We start from the raw sequence: 14,248 nt of genomic DNA, 5'->3' as shown, positions 1-14,248 counted from the left end.
TGCTGTGAGACTCAGAAAGGGAAATGAGAGCCCTGCAGGGGCACCCCAAGTGGTAGCTGCCCGGCCCCAGCTTCTCTTAAGTTGTCCAACTTAATCCTCACCCAGTGCTGTGCAAGAGATTTCCGCTCCCATCTTACAGATGAGAAAATGGAGGCTCAGAAGGAGACGGCCTGCAGGAGCAGAGCCAGGTCCCACTCGATGCTCTGCCCTTCTCAATCCGGAGCATCCCAGGCCTCAATCACCCCACCCCATAATTCTCAACCAGAGCTCAGTAAATCATACTCAGTACCGGGTGGGGCTGAAGATCCAGGTAGGGACAGATGGCCAAGCCCTGGAGGACCTCCCCTGCCCTCCATCTCCTCCCCGTCAGGTGATTCAGCTTGGGAGATGATACCAGGGTCACACTGCCTGCTCTGATACACCCTGGAGTCTCTCCGTGGGGCCAAATACCTGGTAGGTGACGGTCCCCGCGTAATGTCTCACAGAGAAGATGGGAAGGGGTAGGTGGGGCTTGGTGTAGCACGGGTGGTCGCCATGGTGATAGTGGCACTTCTGGAGGAAGGTGTGGTCCGTGGCCTGAGAAGAGGAATGAGTGGCTAAGGCCTTCGCGCAGGCCCGCTGCCTGGACTTGCCCCTCCTTGCGCCCCCAGGTACCAGACACCAGACGAGCTCTCGCTTTGCTCCCCAGTCTTCCTCCTCAGCCAGGAATTGTCACCCCACATTCGAGTCCTTAAAAGGGGTGTGTTCTCTTCCCAGAGATGATTTCAACAACCAAATGCAACTCGAGGACACCAGAGGCTCACACACAGAAACCACCAGTCAGCACGAGACGGAGGCTTGTGACACCTCACACAGTCGCTGAAGAGAAATGACAGATTCAGCCACGTGGAGGAGAGGGTGGTCTCGCAGGGCCAGGCGCTTCTAAGCAAGGCCTTCAAGCTACTTTGACAAGTCACCCGGCGAGAGGTTAGCACCAGCAGCTGAGAAACTGGAACAGCTCCACAGAGGGAAAGCTGCCTTCGGGTTATAAAAACAGAAACTGATGGTTTGGGGTAGCAGCAGCCCAGGTCAACACCCAGTTCAGACTCAGAGTGCTGCTTCAAAGAACAGAGCCCTGAGTGATGCCACTGAGCCCCCAAAACCAAGCTGGGTGATTCCAAAGTGGCCCTGAGGGGTCAGATGCCCGTGGCGTTTTAATAATAAACTTCAATCCTTTCAGAGTTAACATGCGATTGTCTGGGGAGGGGTTTCAAGTATGTATGAACGTTACAGGTTAACATGACACACCGGTATACATATTACATGTACCATGCATTCATACTTATTATATATTTGTCAGGTAATAAATTTATTAATGAACCATCATAATCCTGTTGGGCCATTTTACTATTATTTTTCATCTTTCATTTTCAATTTCTCATTAGGAAAATAGGGGATCATCTTATTCCTGGGGTCGCGAGTGAAATTCCAGAGGCCCAAGCCCCGAACAAGTTCTGGTGGCACCACATACCGCCCCCAGAGATGGGCAGGTGCAACCTTCTTTTTGGCCATGTGTGTGATTCACATCTCTCTCTTGCCTCATCAAAGGGGGGGACTGGGTCCTTTTCGCTCCCTCTTTTATCTCTAGCACAGTTCCTGGCACACATATTCATTCATTCCTTCAAGCATTCATTCCTCGCCCTTAGTGAGCTCTTAACAAAAGCCCTTCTCACAGGGTACCAGCCCTGAGGGAGCTCAGTTTGTGCAGGGAGCGTCAGTGACGATGAATGCACATTGATTGCAGCAGACACAAGTGATGTGAGATGGAAAGTAGGGGAGGGGCTGAAGATAATGGGGAGTTGTTTACATAGAGAAGGATGGAAGGCAGTCAACAGTATTTGTGGAATGGACACACCATGTCCTGAGGCTGCTCCCTACTGGTCGGAGGCCAGCAAGACCTTGGCCCCAGGACCCAAGAAAGCCCTGCATAAGCCCTGCCCTGCCCTGTCCCCAGCACCCCTGCCCAGTCCAGTTGTCCTCCTTTTGCAGCGAGGACTTGAGGGGGTCTCAGAGAGCCTCATGCTATTACCCAGAGGCAAGATTTGATCCCACTTGCCTTTCCCAGCTGTGCTGAGGGGCTGGGGTCCCTGACCCCATATCCATGTTGCTCCCCTGAGAGGCTCTGCCAGCTCTGGTCTGGCCCCCAGGGCCTCTACACCTGTCCCTGCCCTCACCTGTGACAGCCAGGTCTGGGCATCCAGGATACTCAGGAGGCTGTGGGGCTGGTCCACCAGGAGGTCCAGGCAAGACCCCCACGGAGGCTGGGGGATGGACACCCAGGGCAGCGACTCTCGCCGACACTCCTCCTAGAAGGGCACTGGGTTGTCTGCAGAGCCCACCGCATTCATGGGGACCTCATGGGAGCAAGGGCCGGGTGGTGCTCAATTTTATACATAAGTAGATTGAGGCTCTGAAGGACAGAAATAGCCCAGAGCAAGGGGACTTGGGGCCTGAGCTCTCGGGGCAGTGCCCAGGTTAAGAGCTGGCACCCTGAGGTGCTCACACCGGTTCCCAGTACCTCCTCCTGGGCCAGCAGTGTCTGGTTGCAGAAGAGCTGCAGGCGTTCGCTGGCGAGGTTGTTGCACAGCTGCTCCAGGCCGTTCACCCGCAGCGCCTGGGGGTACACGGGCAGGGAGGTGGGCACCACAGGAGGTGGGGGCACAGGGAAGAGGTGGGGGGCTAGTGCACAGCCTGGTGCCCTCACCGCTCCCACAGGGGTTGCCTGCATCCTCCCCAGCACTCCAGGAGAGGTGGTGGCCCAGGGCTGAGGCTGCAGCGCACAGGGTCAAGTTCAAAGGCCCTGGCACAGCATGCAGGCCACTTCAGCCCTGCTTCACCAGAATCAGGACTTCCCACAACAGCCCACACCTTCTGCCCAGCACGACTGTGAGCTTTTGGGAGCCTCTGGTCATAGCCAACCTATGGTGCAGAAGGCACTTTTTCCTACAATCTAGCTTGCTGGCTACCAGAATCCCACATCCTCACAAACAGGGCTCCAGGCTGCCACCTCCAAGAAGCCTTCCAGCATTCCTCCCCTAGGGATTACAGACTTCTTCCTTTGTGCCACATAGCACTTCACTAATGGGTTCAGCAAAGCCTCCAATTCATGCAGCTTCATACAGAAGGTTATGACACACTCTAACACACACACACACACACACCCCACCAGGGCACACTGGAGAGCAGGTCAGAGCAGGGCCAGTGAACAGTGACTGAGGGTGGCCCTTCCTCCTTGCCCTGAGGATGCAGGATCTTCTAGAAAAAGTTTATGAAAACGCAGGGTGATCTGGGTAATGTCCCCTCTTCCCTCTCCTGTTGGTGCCTCCAGCAAGACTTCCTATCCTAGCACCTCTGCCCTCAAGGCTCCCAAAGTCTGCAAGGCCAAGAGTGACAGAACTCTCTAGAGACCATGTCGCCTAGACTCTAAACCTCAAAGACAAGGCCTGTGCCCTTCCTCCCAGCCCAAGGCCAGCTCAGCCTACATGAGCCCACGACTAGGCGGCAGGCGGCTCCTGAACACTGTCCACCAGAAAGCTGGAGCTGCTGGGGTCCCCAGCTATCCACCCTGTCCCGGGCCCATCGGGGGGACCTCAAAGCCATAGACATCCACGACGGTGACAGTGACAGTGTCAGAGCCGCCCTCCCCCGGCGGAGCCAGCTGTGCGTTGGTCCTCCTCAGAAGCCAGGCGAAGAGCCTTGCATACAGGGCCTCGGCCAGGGCGTCCCTGTGGGCAGGGTGTGTGAGCTGCGGGCACAGAGCGCCAGGCCCATGGTGGCTGGCCCCCACCCCCAGGGCACCTGGCGTCAATGGCACTTTCCACAGGCAGTGATCTCGAGACCGGGCCATAGGGCGTCTCCTGGAAAGCAGAGGAGCACAGGAGGTACGTGCACTGACCAAGCCTATGGGGTGCAGGCAGGGGGGCCGCCTTCCAGTTCCCCAGGACCCCAGGGCTCACCATGACCCGCTTGGTGACAGCCCCCTCCAGGCGCTCGGGCGGCACCCGGAGGAGCCGTGCTGCCACGTGGATCTCAGCCCAGCTGGACACAGCGGCCACTTCCTGGGAATCCCGCTGGATTGGGGGGGGGGACAGCACTGCCTAAGGAGCAGGGTCCGCTTTGCCCCGTGAGGTGCCTAGTGAAGGGGAGGAGTGGGCAGGCCCTGCGTCCCGACTCAGCAGCAACCCTCGTGCTAGTGTCCTGAGAAGTGAGTTAGAAAGAGCAGTGTGCACAGAGCTGGACACACGAACAACTCGGACAGTGCTGAACGCCCTTCTCAGGGGCAGCTCCGAGGAACGCGCCTTGGCAGAGCTGCGGACACCAGGGCTCCTCCATACAGCGGCTTCTGCCGGCTTTCCAGGGCTGCCCCGAGGCCCTCCGCATAGCCAGGGCTCTGTGGTCTCCTGCCCACCGGCGTTTGGTTATAAAGACAAGCTCCCACCCACCCCACAGCCCTGCCGGCCCTGCCCACAGGGGAGCCCACCTCTGAAGAGGAGAAGCAGATGTTCCCCAGCTGCAGGATGGCGGCCAGCACAGCCCAGATGGCGCTCAAGTCCTCAGGGCACAAGCCCAGCGCCCGGAGGGCCCTCACCAGCCCTGGGAAGCCCTGGGCGTCCTCTGTGCCCAGCAGCCTGCAGGCCCCGCCCTGCAGAGACCAGTGTGGGGAGCGGGCAGGGCCTGGCCACTCCTGAGCTCCCCTTCCCCCGGACTCCTCCTCAGACCCCTGCCTGAGGCCCTCCCTGGGTGGGCCCAGCACGAGTGGCCCTGTGGCTACCTGGTTGAGGTAGTGGTAAGTCTCTGGCCCCTGCAGGGAAAGGCACTCCCGGTCCACGGGGTCCAGCCCTGCCAGCAGCTCATAAAATACATGGAAGCTCCGCTCAGCCTGGGCCTGGGGGAACACTGGTTTAGGGGGAGCGCTGGCCTGGCCCTGTACCCCAGGGGAGCAAGGACAGTACCTGGGGAAGGAAGGCCTGGGGGCTCCCCTCCTTCCCACTCTGGGAGCAGGGCAGGCCTTACCTGAAACACCACCCTCGAGGTCTCAAGCAGATAATGTGACACAGACGCTCCCACGATAACCCCGCTGTGGGACAAGAGACTGGGTCGGGGTGCCCGAGGTGTATGCACCCCAGGGCTCCAGCTCAGAAGGAGACCACCATGGGCCCAAGGGCAGCAGCCTTAGGTTTCCATATGGCGAACTGATCATGGATACCCCTGTGCCCGCCTGGACCCTCATACTCACTGCTGCAGGCAGAGGTGTAAGACCTGGCCGAAGCGGCTGGCATTGGCGTTGAGGACGGTTTGGGCATGGCCAAAGCTGCCCAGCAGGGACAACGTGTCATCCAGCTGCATGGGGGAAGAGCAGTGAAAAACCCCTGGCGGCATCATGGTGCCCACCAGGGCCATTCTGCCTGGTTATTGGTCCATGGAGGGGGGTCAGTGCCTGGGGCTATCCCAAGACAAATCTGAGGCCTGAAGACCACCCTTCTCTTGACCCATAGGAATAGATGGCACCTCCGGGCCCCTGGGAAACGGCGGCTGTCCCGCACCTGGCATCCTCTGTCCCCTGTCTGCTCCTGCTCCAGGCTGCCTAGGAACTGCACGATCTTTTTAGCAGCTTCTGTCTTCCCTGAGCCGCTGTGCCCACTACAGAGGGAGGGGCTGACAGGTGTCCAACAAGGGGCATTTGGGTCGAACCCACTGAGCCCAGGAAGTGGGGATTTGCCCATCAGGAAGTGATGCGCACCCTAGAAGACACCCCCCGGAAATGCAGGAAGACAAACCCAGGGCATGGGGACCAGATAGAAAACAGCGCCAAGAGGGGCTACCCTTAAGGGGTACAGCAGTGAGGTGGTGAGCGGCCACCCAATGGTGCAGTGACCCAGAGTTCCAGTATGGACCTCACATCCTCCCTCCCAGCCCTCATGTGACCTGTGGGTCCAGCCCAGCAGGGCAGCCACACTCACCCAAGGAGGATGCACGTGCCCTGCCCAGTGCTCTGAGCCAGCCTGTAGGCTGAGGCCACAGTGGCAAAGATGTGTCTGCAGGGGAGATAGGAAAGTTGCCCAGAGGGCGTCTGGGCCCTCCTGGGTGTAGGCAGGGTGCGCCCACAGGCCCTGGGACCTCAGTCAGTGGGACACGCTGCGGCCTAGGAGCCAGGGCAGTGAGCAGAGGGTGGGTGGGGCAAAGTCACCTACGGGATGGTGTTGGGGGCCTTCCTGGGGTGATAGCTGGCCAGGACCTCAGGTGAGAAGAGAGGCAAAGACCGGCGGGGGTTCAGAGTGAGCAGGAGAGGGCCCCCAAAGGTCTGGGGGAGAAAGCAGTGGCTCTCATCAGAACATGGAGGGAGCAGGGGAACAAAAAGCCCCGCCCAACTCCCCGCCCCACGCTGCAGGGAGGTCCCTAGGGCGGCTTCAGCACCCAGCCCAGAAGCAGGAGCAGTGGCTCCAGGGGTGCTGAGGGCCCTCTCCCCCAGCGAAAGGGATCCCAGCCGGCCATCCCCTCCCGGGGCCCCATACATAGATTCGGCCCAGATGAAACCTCTTCTTAAGACACAGCAGCACCGAGCTGTCACACACCAGCCTGTGGGGATAGACGGGAGGACAGGGAGTCAGGGGGGGTGGGGACAGGGGGCCAGGGGCCGGGGGGACAGGGTTCAGGGGCCGTGGGGACAGGGGGTCAGGGGCCGGGGGGACAGGGGGTCAGGGGCTGTGGGGACAGGGAGTCAGGGGCCGGGGGACAGGGGGTCAGGGGCCGGGGGACAGGGGGTGGGGGCTGGCGGGACAGAAGCAGGGTGGGTGAGGGCTGCCACCGGCGGCAGCCAGGACTCCCTGCGCACGACATGCGCCCTCTCGAGCCCGCCGTGACACAGGGGCCCTGCAGTTAGGTAAGGTCCCCCTCCCGCGTGGGGAGCCCCAAGCACAGCCAGGTCGCTGGCCCAGGGGTAAACTGTCACTCCCAGAAGGAAGACCCAGGCAGGGGCAGCGGGTCTCCTGCCGCTTCCCGCCGCGGCCTTGCATGAGGCAAAATCCCTCGCAAGGACTGAATTGCTTTAAAATGGCGGCGGGGTGGGTTGACCTGGGGGTGTGACCGGCCCGGGCGCGCTCACCGCAGCCTGGCCAGGTCCTCAGCGTCTTCCAGGCCGTCCCCGGGGCTCCCGCCCCCCGCGCCCGGCCCGACGCTCAGCTCCAGACGCCTCTCCAGCGCCGCCTCGGCCTCGTCCTCCGGCTCCCACCGCGCCAGCGAGGGCCGGCCGGGCCCCGGGCCCCTCTCCCCTCGCGAGCGCGTCTCCAGGGCGAGGCGGGGCAGCAGCGCGTCGGCGCCAGGGCCCGGGTCCTCGCGGGGGGCCGCGCCCCGCGCCCAGTGCTCGGGAGCCGGGGCGCCCAGGGCCTCGGGCCCCGCCTCCCCGCCAGGGCCGCCCTCGCCGCCCGGGGGCTCGTCGGGGGCAGCCGGCGCGGGGAGGGCGCGGCGGCGGGGCCCAGCCACCCCTTCTTCGCGGGCCCCCCGCCCCCCGCCGTCCGCGGAAAGACCCGCACAGCGCCCCGCGCGCCCCTCCCCGGCGGGAACGCGCGCGGACGCCCCCTCGGAGCTGCCGCCGCTCGACGCCCGCCCCGCCGGGAGGATCCTGGGGAGCACCACCGCGAACTTGGGATCCGGGGTCTGGTCCTCGCCCTCGGAAGGGCCGTCGGGGGCTGGGCTCGCTGCCGCCTGAGGGGGGCGCGGGCTGCCGCCAGGGGGAGCCCCCTGCCGGGCCCGCCACGCCGCCAAGCCCGCCAGACGCAGCCGTAGACGGCGCCACAGCCCCGGCCCGCCGCCCCGCCCCTCGCCGGCCCCGGGCCACGCCCCCGCCCCTGCCCGAGGCCCCGCCCCCGCCGCCGCGCCTGCCCGTGGCCCCGCCCCCGCCTCCGGCTCCGTGCCTGCCCGAGGCCCCGCCCCGGCTCCTCGCCCTCCAGAGACCCCGCCCCTGGCTCCTCGCCCGCCAGAGGCCCCGCCCCCGGCTCCTCGCCCTCCAGAGGCCCCGCCCCAGGCTCCTCGCCCTCCAGAGGCCCCGCCCCCGCCTCCGCGCCTGCCCGAGGCCCCGCCCCACGCCTTTCGCCAGCCAGAGGCCCCGCCTCCGGCTCCAGCCCCACCCCCGCCTCCACGCCTGCCCGAGGCCCCGCCCCCGACTCCTCGCCCGCCAGAGGCCCCGCCCCCGCGCCCGCCCGTGGCCCCGCCTCCGGTCCCGCCCCCTGGCCCGCGGGCGGCTGCGCCCCCCGGCTCTCGCGCGCCAGCCGCGCCGGCCGCCGTCGCCACCAGCGCAGGAGCCCCACGGCCCGCGCTGCTCGCCGCAGCCGGTCCCGGAGTCGCGCGCTGCGGGGCGCGGCCACCTGAGGAGCGGGCCCGGCGCGGAGCCGGCGCAGCGCCGCGAGGGCGGCCAGCGGCGCGGGGCCTGGGGGCCGGCCCTGCCCTGCGGCCTCCGCGGCGCTCGCGCCCGCCGCCCCGCGCCCCCGCCCCGGCCCCTCGCCGGCCCGGCGGCGCCGATCCCCGGAGGGCGAGGCCTCGGCTCCCGCAGGCTCGGCGCCCCGCGGCTCGGCCTCTGGCCGCGCCCCGCCGCCACTCGCGTCCCGAGAAGCCCGCGGGCTGCGGGGCGCGCGCGAGCGGCTGCCCTCGGGGGCGCGGGGGGCCGTGGCCTCCCCGCCCGGCTCGGCCCCCGCGGCCTCAGTGACCGGGCTCGCCGCTCCGGGGGCGGCCTGGGGGCCCCGCGCGCCCCCTCCCCAATCCGCGCTCGCGGCTGAGTCTGTCCCCGGATCCTCGCTCACCCCCTGGGGCGCCGCCCCGGAGGGCCCCTCTCTGCGCTGGGGGCGCTCGCCAGGCTCCTGCGCCGACTCCCGTCGGGTTGGGGTGTCTGTCTGCTCCCACTCGGCTCGAAGCTCCGGGGACCCGCCGCCCCGGCTGCCGCTGTCCTGGACCTCACGGGCTTCGCTATCCGGGCAGGAGCTTCCTGCGTCTGCACCCGAGGTGTCCCCATCCAGGCCTCCTCGGGCTGCTTCGCGGCTCTGGCTCCTCCTGGCAGAGGGTCCCCTCCCTTTTCCTCTCCTGCGGCGGTGGCGCTCTCCCGCTGGTCCTCTGGGGAGGCTCTCCTCTTTCAGGCGACCCCCATGGCTGTCCCCAGACCGCAGACTCTCCCTGGGCCGGCGCCCACGGTTGCCGCTTCTCTCCTGGGCCCCTGGAGACCCAGTCCCTGGCCGTCTCCTGCTGCCATTCTCCTCCAGGCTGGGCTTCCTGCTCCCCTCAGGGGTTCCCTGGTCCCCCGAGGTGGCAGACTCCAAGACCCCTCTCGCTTTGCTGGTTTTCCCGCAGCCTTGTCGGTTTCCTCTGCGGACTGCCCCTTCTGTGCTGCCTGACCCTGATTCCTGTTCCCGCGAGACAGGCCTCCTGGATTCCCCTGGATGCCGGGGCACTTTGCCCTTGCTCCGGCCCATGGCCGGCCCAGAGAAGAGGGGCTTCTGGGCACCGTTTCCCAGGGATCTAGCTGCCAGCCACAGACTATACCAGTTCTGCTCCGGCGGGGCTACGGGCCCAGTCTGCACCCCAGGGCTCACACCCTCTGCTGGAACATCAATAATGCAGGTGGCAGCAGGTCCTGACCCCTTCAGCCAACAATGGAGCAGAGGCTGCCCAGGAAAGAGGAGACGCTGCCACTGTGGACAAAGGCCGTGGACAGGGCAACCCTGCCACTCTGGAGCCACTCCCAGTCAGGCCACACTGACACCCTGCCAAACCAAGGGACCCACACTCTGCCCCCATCTCCTGCTGGGGGGCAGTTTCAATGCCTCGGCTGTCCTCATCCTGGGGGAGATGGGGTTATCTGCCCTTCTCCTTATACCCACCAGGAAACAGGCCCTCTGCTCTGTTACATGGACGGTTATGCGCAGTTAAACCAAAGCAGAGTTGAAGGCTTGGGCTCCCGAGCCCACTTGAAGGACCCTGGTGCATGGCAGCTGCTGGGAGGCAGGCTCAGGGACACCCAAGAGGGAGCTATCCAGTCAGACTGTGACCTGCCCCGAAGGATCCTGTGTCCCTGCTTATTGTTCACTCTGGCCTCTGCTCTCCAGTGGCATCACCCAGAACCAGAGCGGAGATGGTGGCTCTTCCCTTGGTGGTCCCCGGCCCGCCGCACCTGCCTTACACCCCCTCTGCACACCTGGAGCCAGCCTCGGGCCTGCGTGGGGTGGGCAGCTGCACACTCACTACAGGGCCACATTATGCCGCGAGGCCTGAAAGTGACTTGCCTTTGTGGTCTCAGCGCAACCCAGCCTTCCAGGGAAGGAAGCAGCTGTCCCCAAAGACCGCAAACTCCGGGGTCACATCAATTTGCATGTCACTCAAAGCCACTAGCTTTCACTGTGAGAGCCTAGAACTGACCAGGGCAAAGGCAACACTGTCCACAGGGTGGCTTCTGGATCACACAGTGAATCATCTCATGCCCTGTCATCTCCAGCCCCCAGCAACTATATCAGTAATCTCACCAACATCGTGGTGAGCAAAGATGCCAGGCGTGAAGCGTCACCAACTGCCTACACTCAAGACAAAATGAAACTGATCTCTGGGGTGGGGCTGGGGCCTTGGCAGAGATGAGCAGAGTCATCAGGAAGCCCCCGGATGTGGGTGATGTGTTTGTTCAGCTTCTGGAGATTTATTGGGTCATATTTCTAGAGGTGTGCTCTCCTGCATTTTTTTTTAAAAAGATTTTATTTATTTTTAAGTAGAAGAACTTGGGTATAGGCCAGAGGATTCACCAGAGACAGAGTGGGGAGCATAACAGGCAGATCCACTGAAATACACTGCTGAGGGAGCAGCGGGGAGACAGGAGAGGTCTGCTGCACCATGTGGGTCAGCTTCCCTGGCCGGGGATTGAACTCATGCTGCAGTGGATGGAGATAGCTTCATAGTGCTGACTTTAACCCCTGCGCCACCAGGGAGGCCCATGTTCTAAGCACTTTTCTATGAATTCGTGTAAACCTTGAAAGCACTCTAAGAGGTGGGTGGCATGAGGATTCCCATTTTACGGGTGATATGACTGAGGCACATAGCTCGTGAGTGTCAGAGCTGGGATGCCCACCCAAGCTGCCTGGCTCCCAAGGCCCGGTTGGAGAAGGGGTGTGACAGCAACAACAGCTGCTAGAGGAGCTTGCACAGATCTGCCCAGTTACAATGTCCTGCCAGCTCCGGGGGAGGACAGAGGGCCCTCTGCCCCTCTGCCCCTCTCCAATCTCCTGCCTTCTCTGGTGCCCTTTTCTCCTTCCTGTTGATCCATGCCGGGCTTGTGTTTCTCCCAGCCGGGCAGGCACAAAAGCTGTTCATCTGCCGGGCCTGCAAACCCAGCCCACCATCACTTCACATAAACGTTCCCAAACCCTAGGGAGGAGATATGGTCCCACTTCACAGATGGGGCAACAAATCAGAGAGGCTAAGTGGCTGAAGGACAGAGAGCCAGGAAATGAGGAATTGAGGACCAGGCCCAAGCCCCCGGGAGTATCTGCTGCCCGAGCGCCTGCTATTCTATTCCCCAGCGTCCACTGCAGGGTTTTGGAACCAGCCCAAAGCCCAGCCGTGTGACCTCCAACAATCTCCCCGGTAAACTTGATACTGGATGGGAGGCCCTGCCCCCAAACCCAGTACTCTTGGCCTCCTCTCTTCATCACTCCTTGGACTGTTTTTCTCACAAGTGTTGTGAGCACCTCAGGTCTGTGCCAGCTCCCTCCCTCCCTCTACCACGTCCTCTCCGGCCTCACCAGCCATCAGCGTCCACTGTAACTGTCATGGATGGGTGTTTAGTAGCAGCCCGGCAATTTTACACTCTTGCTTAATCCTTACCTAGCTCTGGGGTAAGTGCTCTTACTGTGCTCCATTTTATAGACAGTAACTGGGCACAGCAGTGAGGCATCTGCCCCAGGCCCCACAGCCAGTCACAGGCAAGGCCTGTGTTCGGGGTGGAGCTGCCTGATTCCCAAGTCTAACTGTACACCCACAACTCTGGATGCAGAAGACCCTAGATCTATGTCTCCAGACCACTGTCCAGCTGCCCGGGCCCTTGGAATCAGCTGTGACCCCTCCCGCTTACTCCTCCGGGCAGCAGCAGATCCTCATCAACCCTCTCTCACTATGTCCATTTCACCTGCTACGTCATTACCTCCCCCGACTGCTGTTGCCAGCACCCCGACTCCTGTCCCTGTGCCAGCCCCACTTCCCTGACCTACTGTCTAGAGCATGTGGCAGCGTCCACCTGTGCACACCTATCAATGACCATCACTGAGGCTTCCCTGGTGGCGCAGAAGTTAGGTCTCAGCACTATGAACTTATACATAATAAAAATAAATCTTTAAAAAATAACCACTGGCTTTCACTCCCGACGTGTGAGGACGCGCCCTTAGACCTGAGCATGTCAGCTGCCAGCACACGATAATGCTGCACCTCCCCCTGCAGTGACCTTTAGGGCTAACCGTCCCTAGGTCCGGCTGGGCAACTAGCGTGCAGGGGGAGAACGGTAAAACCCCCTGAAGACATACCTGCTGCACCTCCCCCTGCAGTGACCTTTAGGAATGGCTTTTGCCATGGTCCCTAGGTCCGGCTGGGCAACCAGCGCGCAGGGGGAGAACAGCAAAACACCCTGAGGCAGGGGAAGTACAGCGAAGTTCCCTGAAAAGACAGAAGCTTATCAAAAGATAACGACCACCAGGAACCACTACAAGAATGCTAAAAAATCTTATCCCGTCTTTCTAGAACTACAAACTTTAATCCCTTATTGTCTTTCTAAACTTCCTTCTTTCTTCTATAAAGGTCATTGCTTGTTAATTAAAAAATCATATGAAATCCTTAAAACAAGGCTGACTCAAATGAAACATTACTAAACCCTGTAATAATTAAAATATAGTAGTTAATAAAAAATGCGATTATATAGTTTAAAAACAAAACTAATGGTCTATCTACTTAGGAATGAGGCTGAGTCCAGATGTAGATCACCTCCCTGATGGTGATAGGCTGAGCCCATGAGCAAGCTGATTTCATTGATATTCATTGTCCCTGTGCTTTTGGAAAACATATATATACTGGTCACAAACTCAAAGAAAATTACACTCAGATTTTCACTCTTGAAGTGTGTCTGTCATTTCTTTCACCGACGCCCTGACCACCCTGCACGCTTCTCTCAACCCTGAGGTGGCCTCATCGTCTACTGCTGTGCTGGTCCGCGGCAGATAACCCTCACACTTAGGCATTAAGGCCAAGCTCATCTTTCACCAGCATGGACGTAAATTCATTTTCAGAGACTTCCTGGGATTTTCAAGCGTGTGGGGCTGACTTCTTGTTCAATGTGGCCACCAGATCATGCCTGCAGCCCTGGGGCTGAAGCACAGCAGCACTGGCTCTGCTGTTTGCCTCCAATCCTGGTGCTTGTCTCCTTTAGTTCTGGGGTTCTTGCCTGAAACCTTTGGTTGCTCATCAATTTGTGAGTCCACCTCACTGGAGAAAACCAGCAACCCCACACCCACTCAAGTCTCCATAGGCTGGGGGTGGGAGCTGTCACCCCACCTTCCCTCTTGGTACCCACTTTTGGACCTGACTTAGTTTGCACCCCCAGTGTCAACCCAAGGTGCAAACAGCAAAGCTAATGTCTCTTAGGATGAAAAACCTAAAGAGCCCTGAGCATTGACCCTGACCCAAGGTTACCCCACTTTAACCCATTCACCCCCTGGGCTCATTAGGCACCTCACAACAGCTCCTGAGGGAACAGTTATCACCCCAATTCCAGGCAAGTAATTTGCCTGAGGTCACCGAGAGTGACCTGGCTGGGCATTAAACCACAGGGGTTTGTGGGAGAATCAGTCTTCTCCAGCTGCCCCCACTGCCACAGGATGAAGTCCAGGCTCATCTTGTGGGTGTGCACACCCCTTGGGCTGTGGCTGCTGTCACTGGCAGCCCTCATCCTACAGGGGACTGTCCCTCTCCATCCCTCTTGGCTCTTGGAGCCCCCACCTCAGTAAGCACCCCCTTCTAAGGAGAAACAAGGGGGCTGTCAGGGGGTGGGTAGGACTCTCCAAAGCTGGCCTCTGACCTCAGTGGCACCCCACAGCCCTCTCCAGAAGCTGAAAGAAGCCAGCGAGTCTGAGTTTTCCTTGGGAGGTTTCTTCCCCTCCTGAAGCAGGGAGAAGCCAGCCAGGGCCAGCGAGAGGACTCC

The 14,248-nt window shown here is 61.5% G+C and overlaps 1 protein-coding gene across 1 annotated transcript in view; it reads right to left on the bottom strand.

Annotated features, from left to right (window-relative positions):
- Positions 1-9,494, bottom strand: part of MYO15B (myosin XVB) — a 31,248-nt gene extending 21,754 nt beyond the window's left edge. The window contains exons 1-17 of the mRNA XM_054688624.1: positions 8,541-9,494; positions 8,259-8,399; positions 7,142-7,740; positions 6,552-6,615; positions 6,231-6,340; positions 6,000-6,074; positions 5,583-5,694; positions 5,276-5,379; positions 5,053-5,116; positions 4,811-4,924; positions 4,520-4,681; positions 3,996-4,109; positions 3,838-3,896; positions 3,629-3,764; positions 2,558-2,653; positions 2,214-2,345; positions 451-576 (exon numbers count right to left, since the gene is read on the bottom strand). Coding sequence (XP_054544599.1) covers positions 451-576; positions 2,214-2,345; positions 2,558-2,653; positions 3,629-3,764; positions 3,838-3,896; positions 3,996-4,109; positions 4,520-4,681; positions 4,811-4,924; positions 5,053-5,116; positions 5,276-5,379; positions 5,583-5,694; positions 6,000-6,074; positions 6,231-6,340; positions 6,552-6,615; positions 7,142-7,740; positions 8,259-8,399; positions 8,541-9,494 — 3,162 coding nt within the window. The remainder of the gene's footprint in view (positions 1-450; positions 577-2,213; positions 2,346-2,557; positions 2,654-3,628; positions 3,765-3,837; positions 3,897-3,995; positions 4,110-4,519; positions 4,682-4,810; positions 4,925-5,052; positions 5,117-5,275; positions 5,380-5,582; positions 5,695-5,999; positions 6,075-6,230; positions 6,341-6,551; positions 6,616-7,141; positions 7,741-8,258; positions 8,400-8,540) is intronic.
- Between the last annotated feature and the right edge of the window lie 4,754 nt (positions 9,495-14,248).

This window comes from Talpa occidentalis, unplaced genomic scaffold (genome assembly GCF_014898055.3).
Source record: "Talpa occidentalis isolate TD23 unplaced genomic scaffold, MPIMG_talOcc4v2.1 talOcc4.7, whole genome shotgun sequence".
Lineage (NCBI taxonomy): Eukaryota > Metazoa > Chordata > Mammalia > Eulipotyphla > Talpidae > Talpa > Talpa occidentalis.
This window is presented reverse-complemented; position numbering and strand designations above follow the sequence as displayed.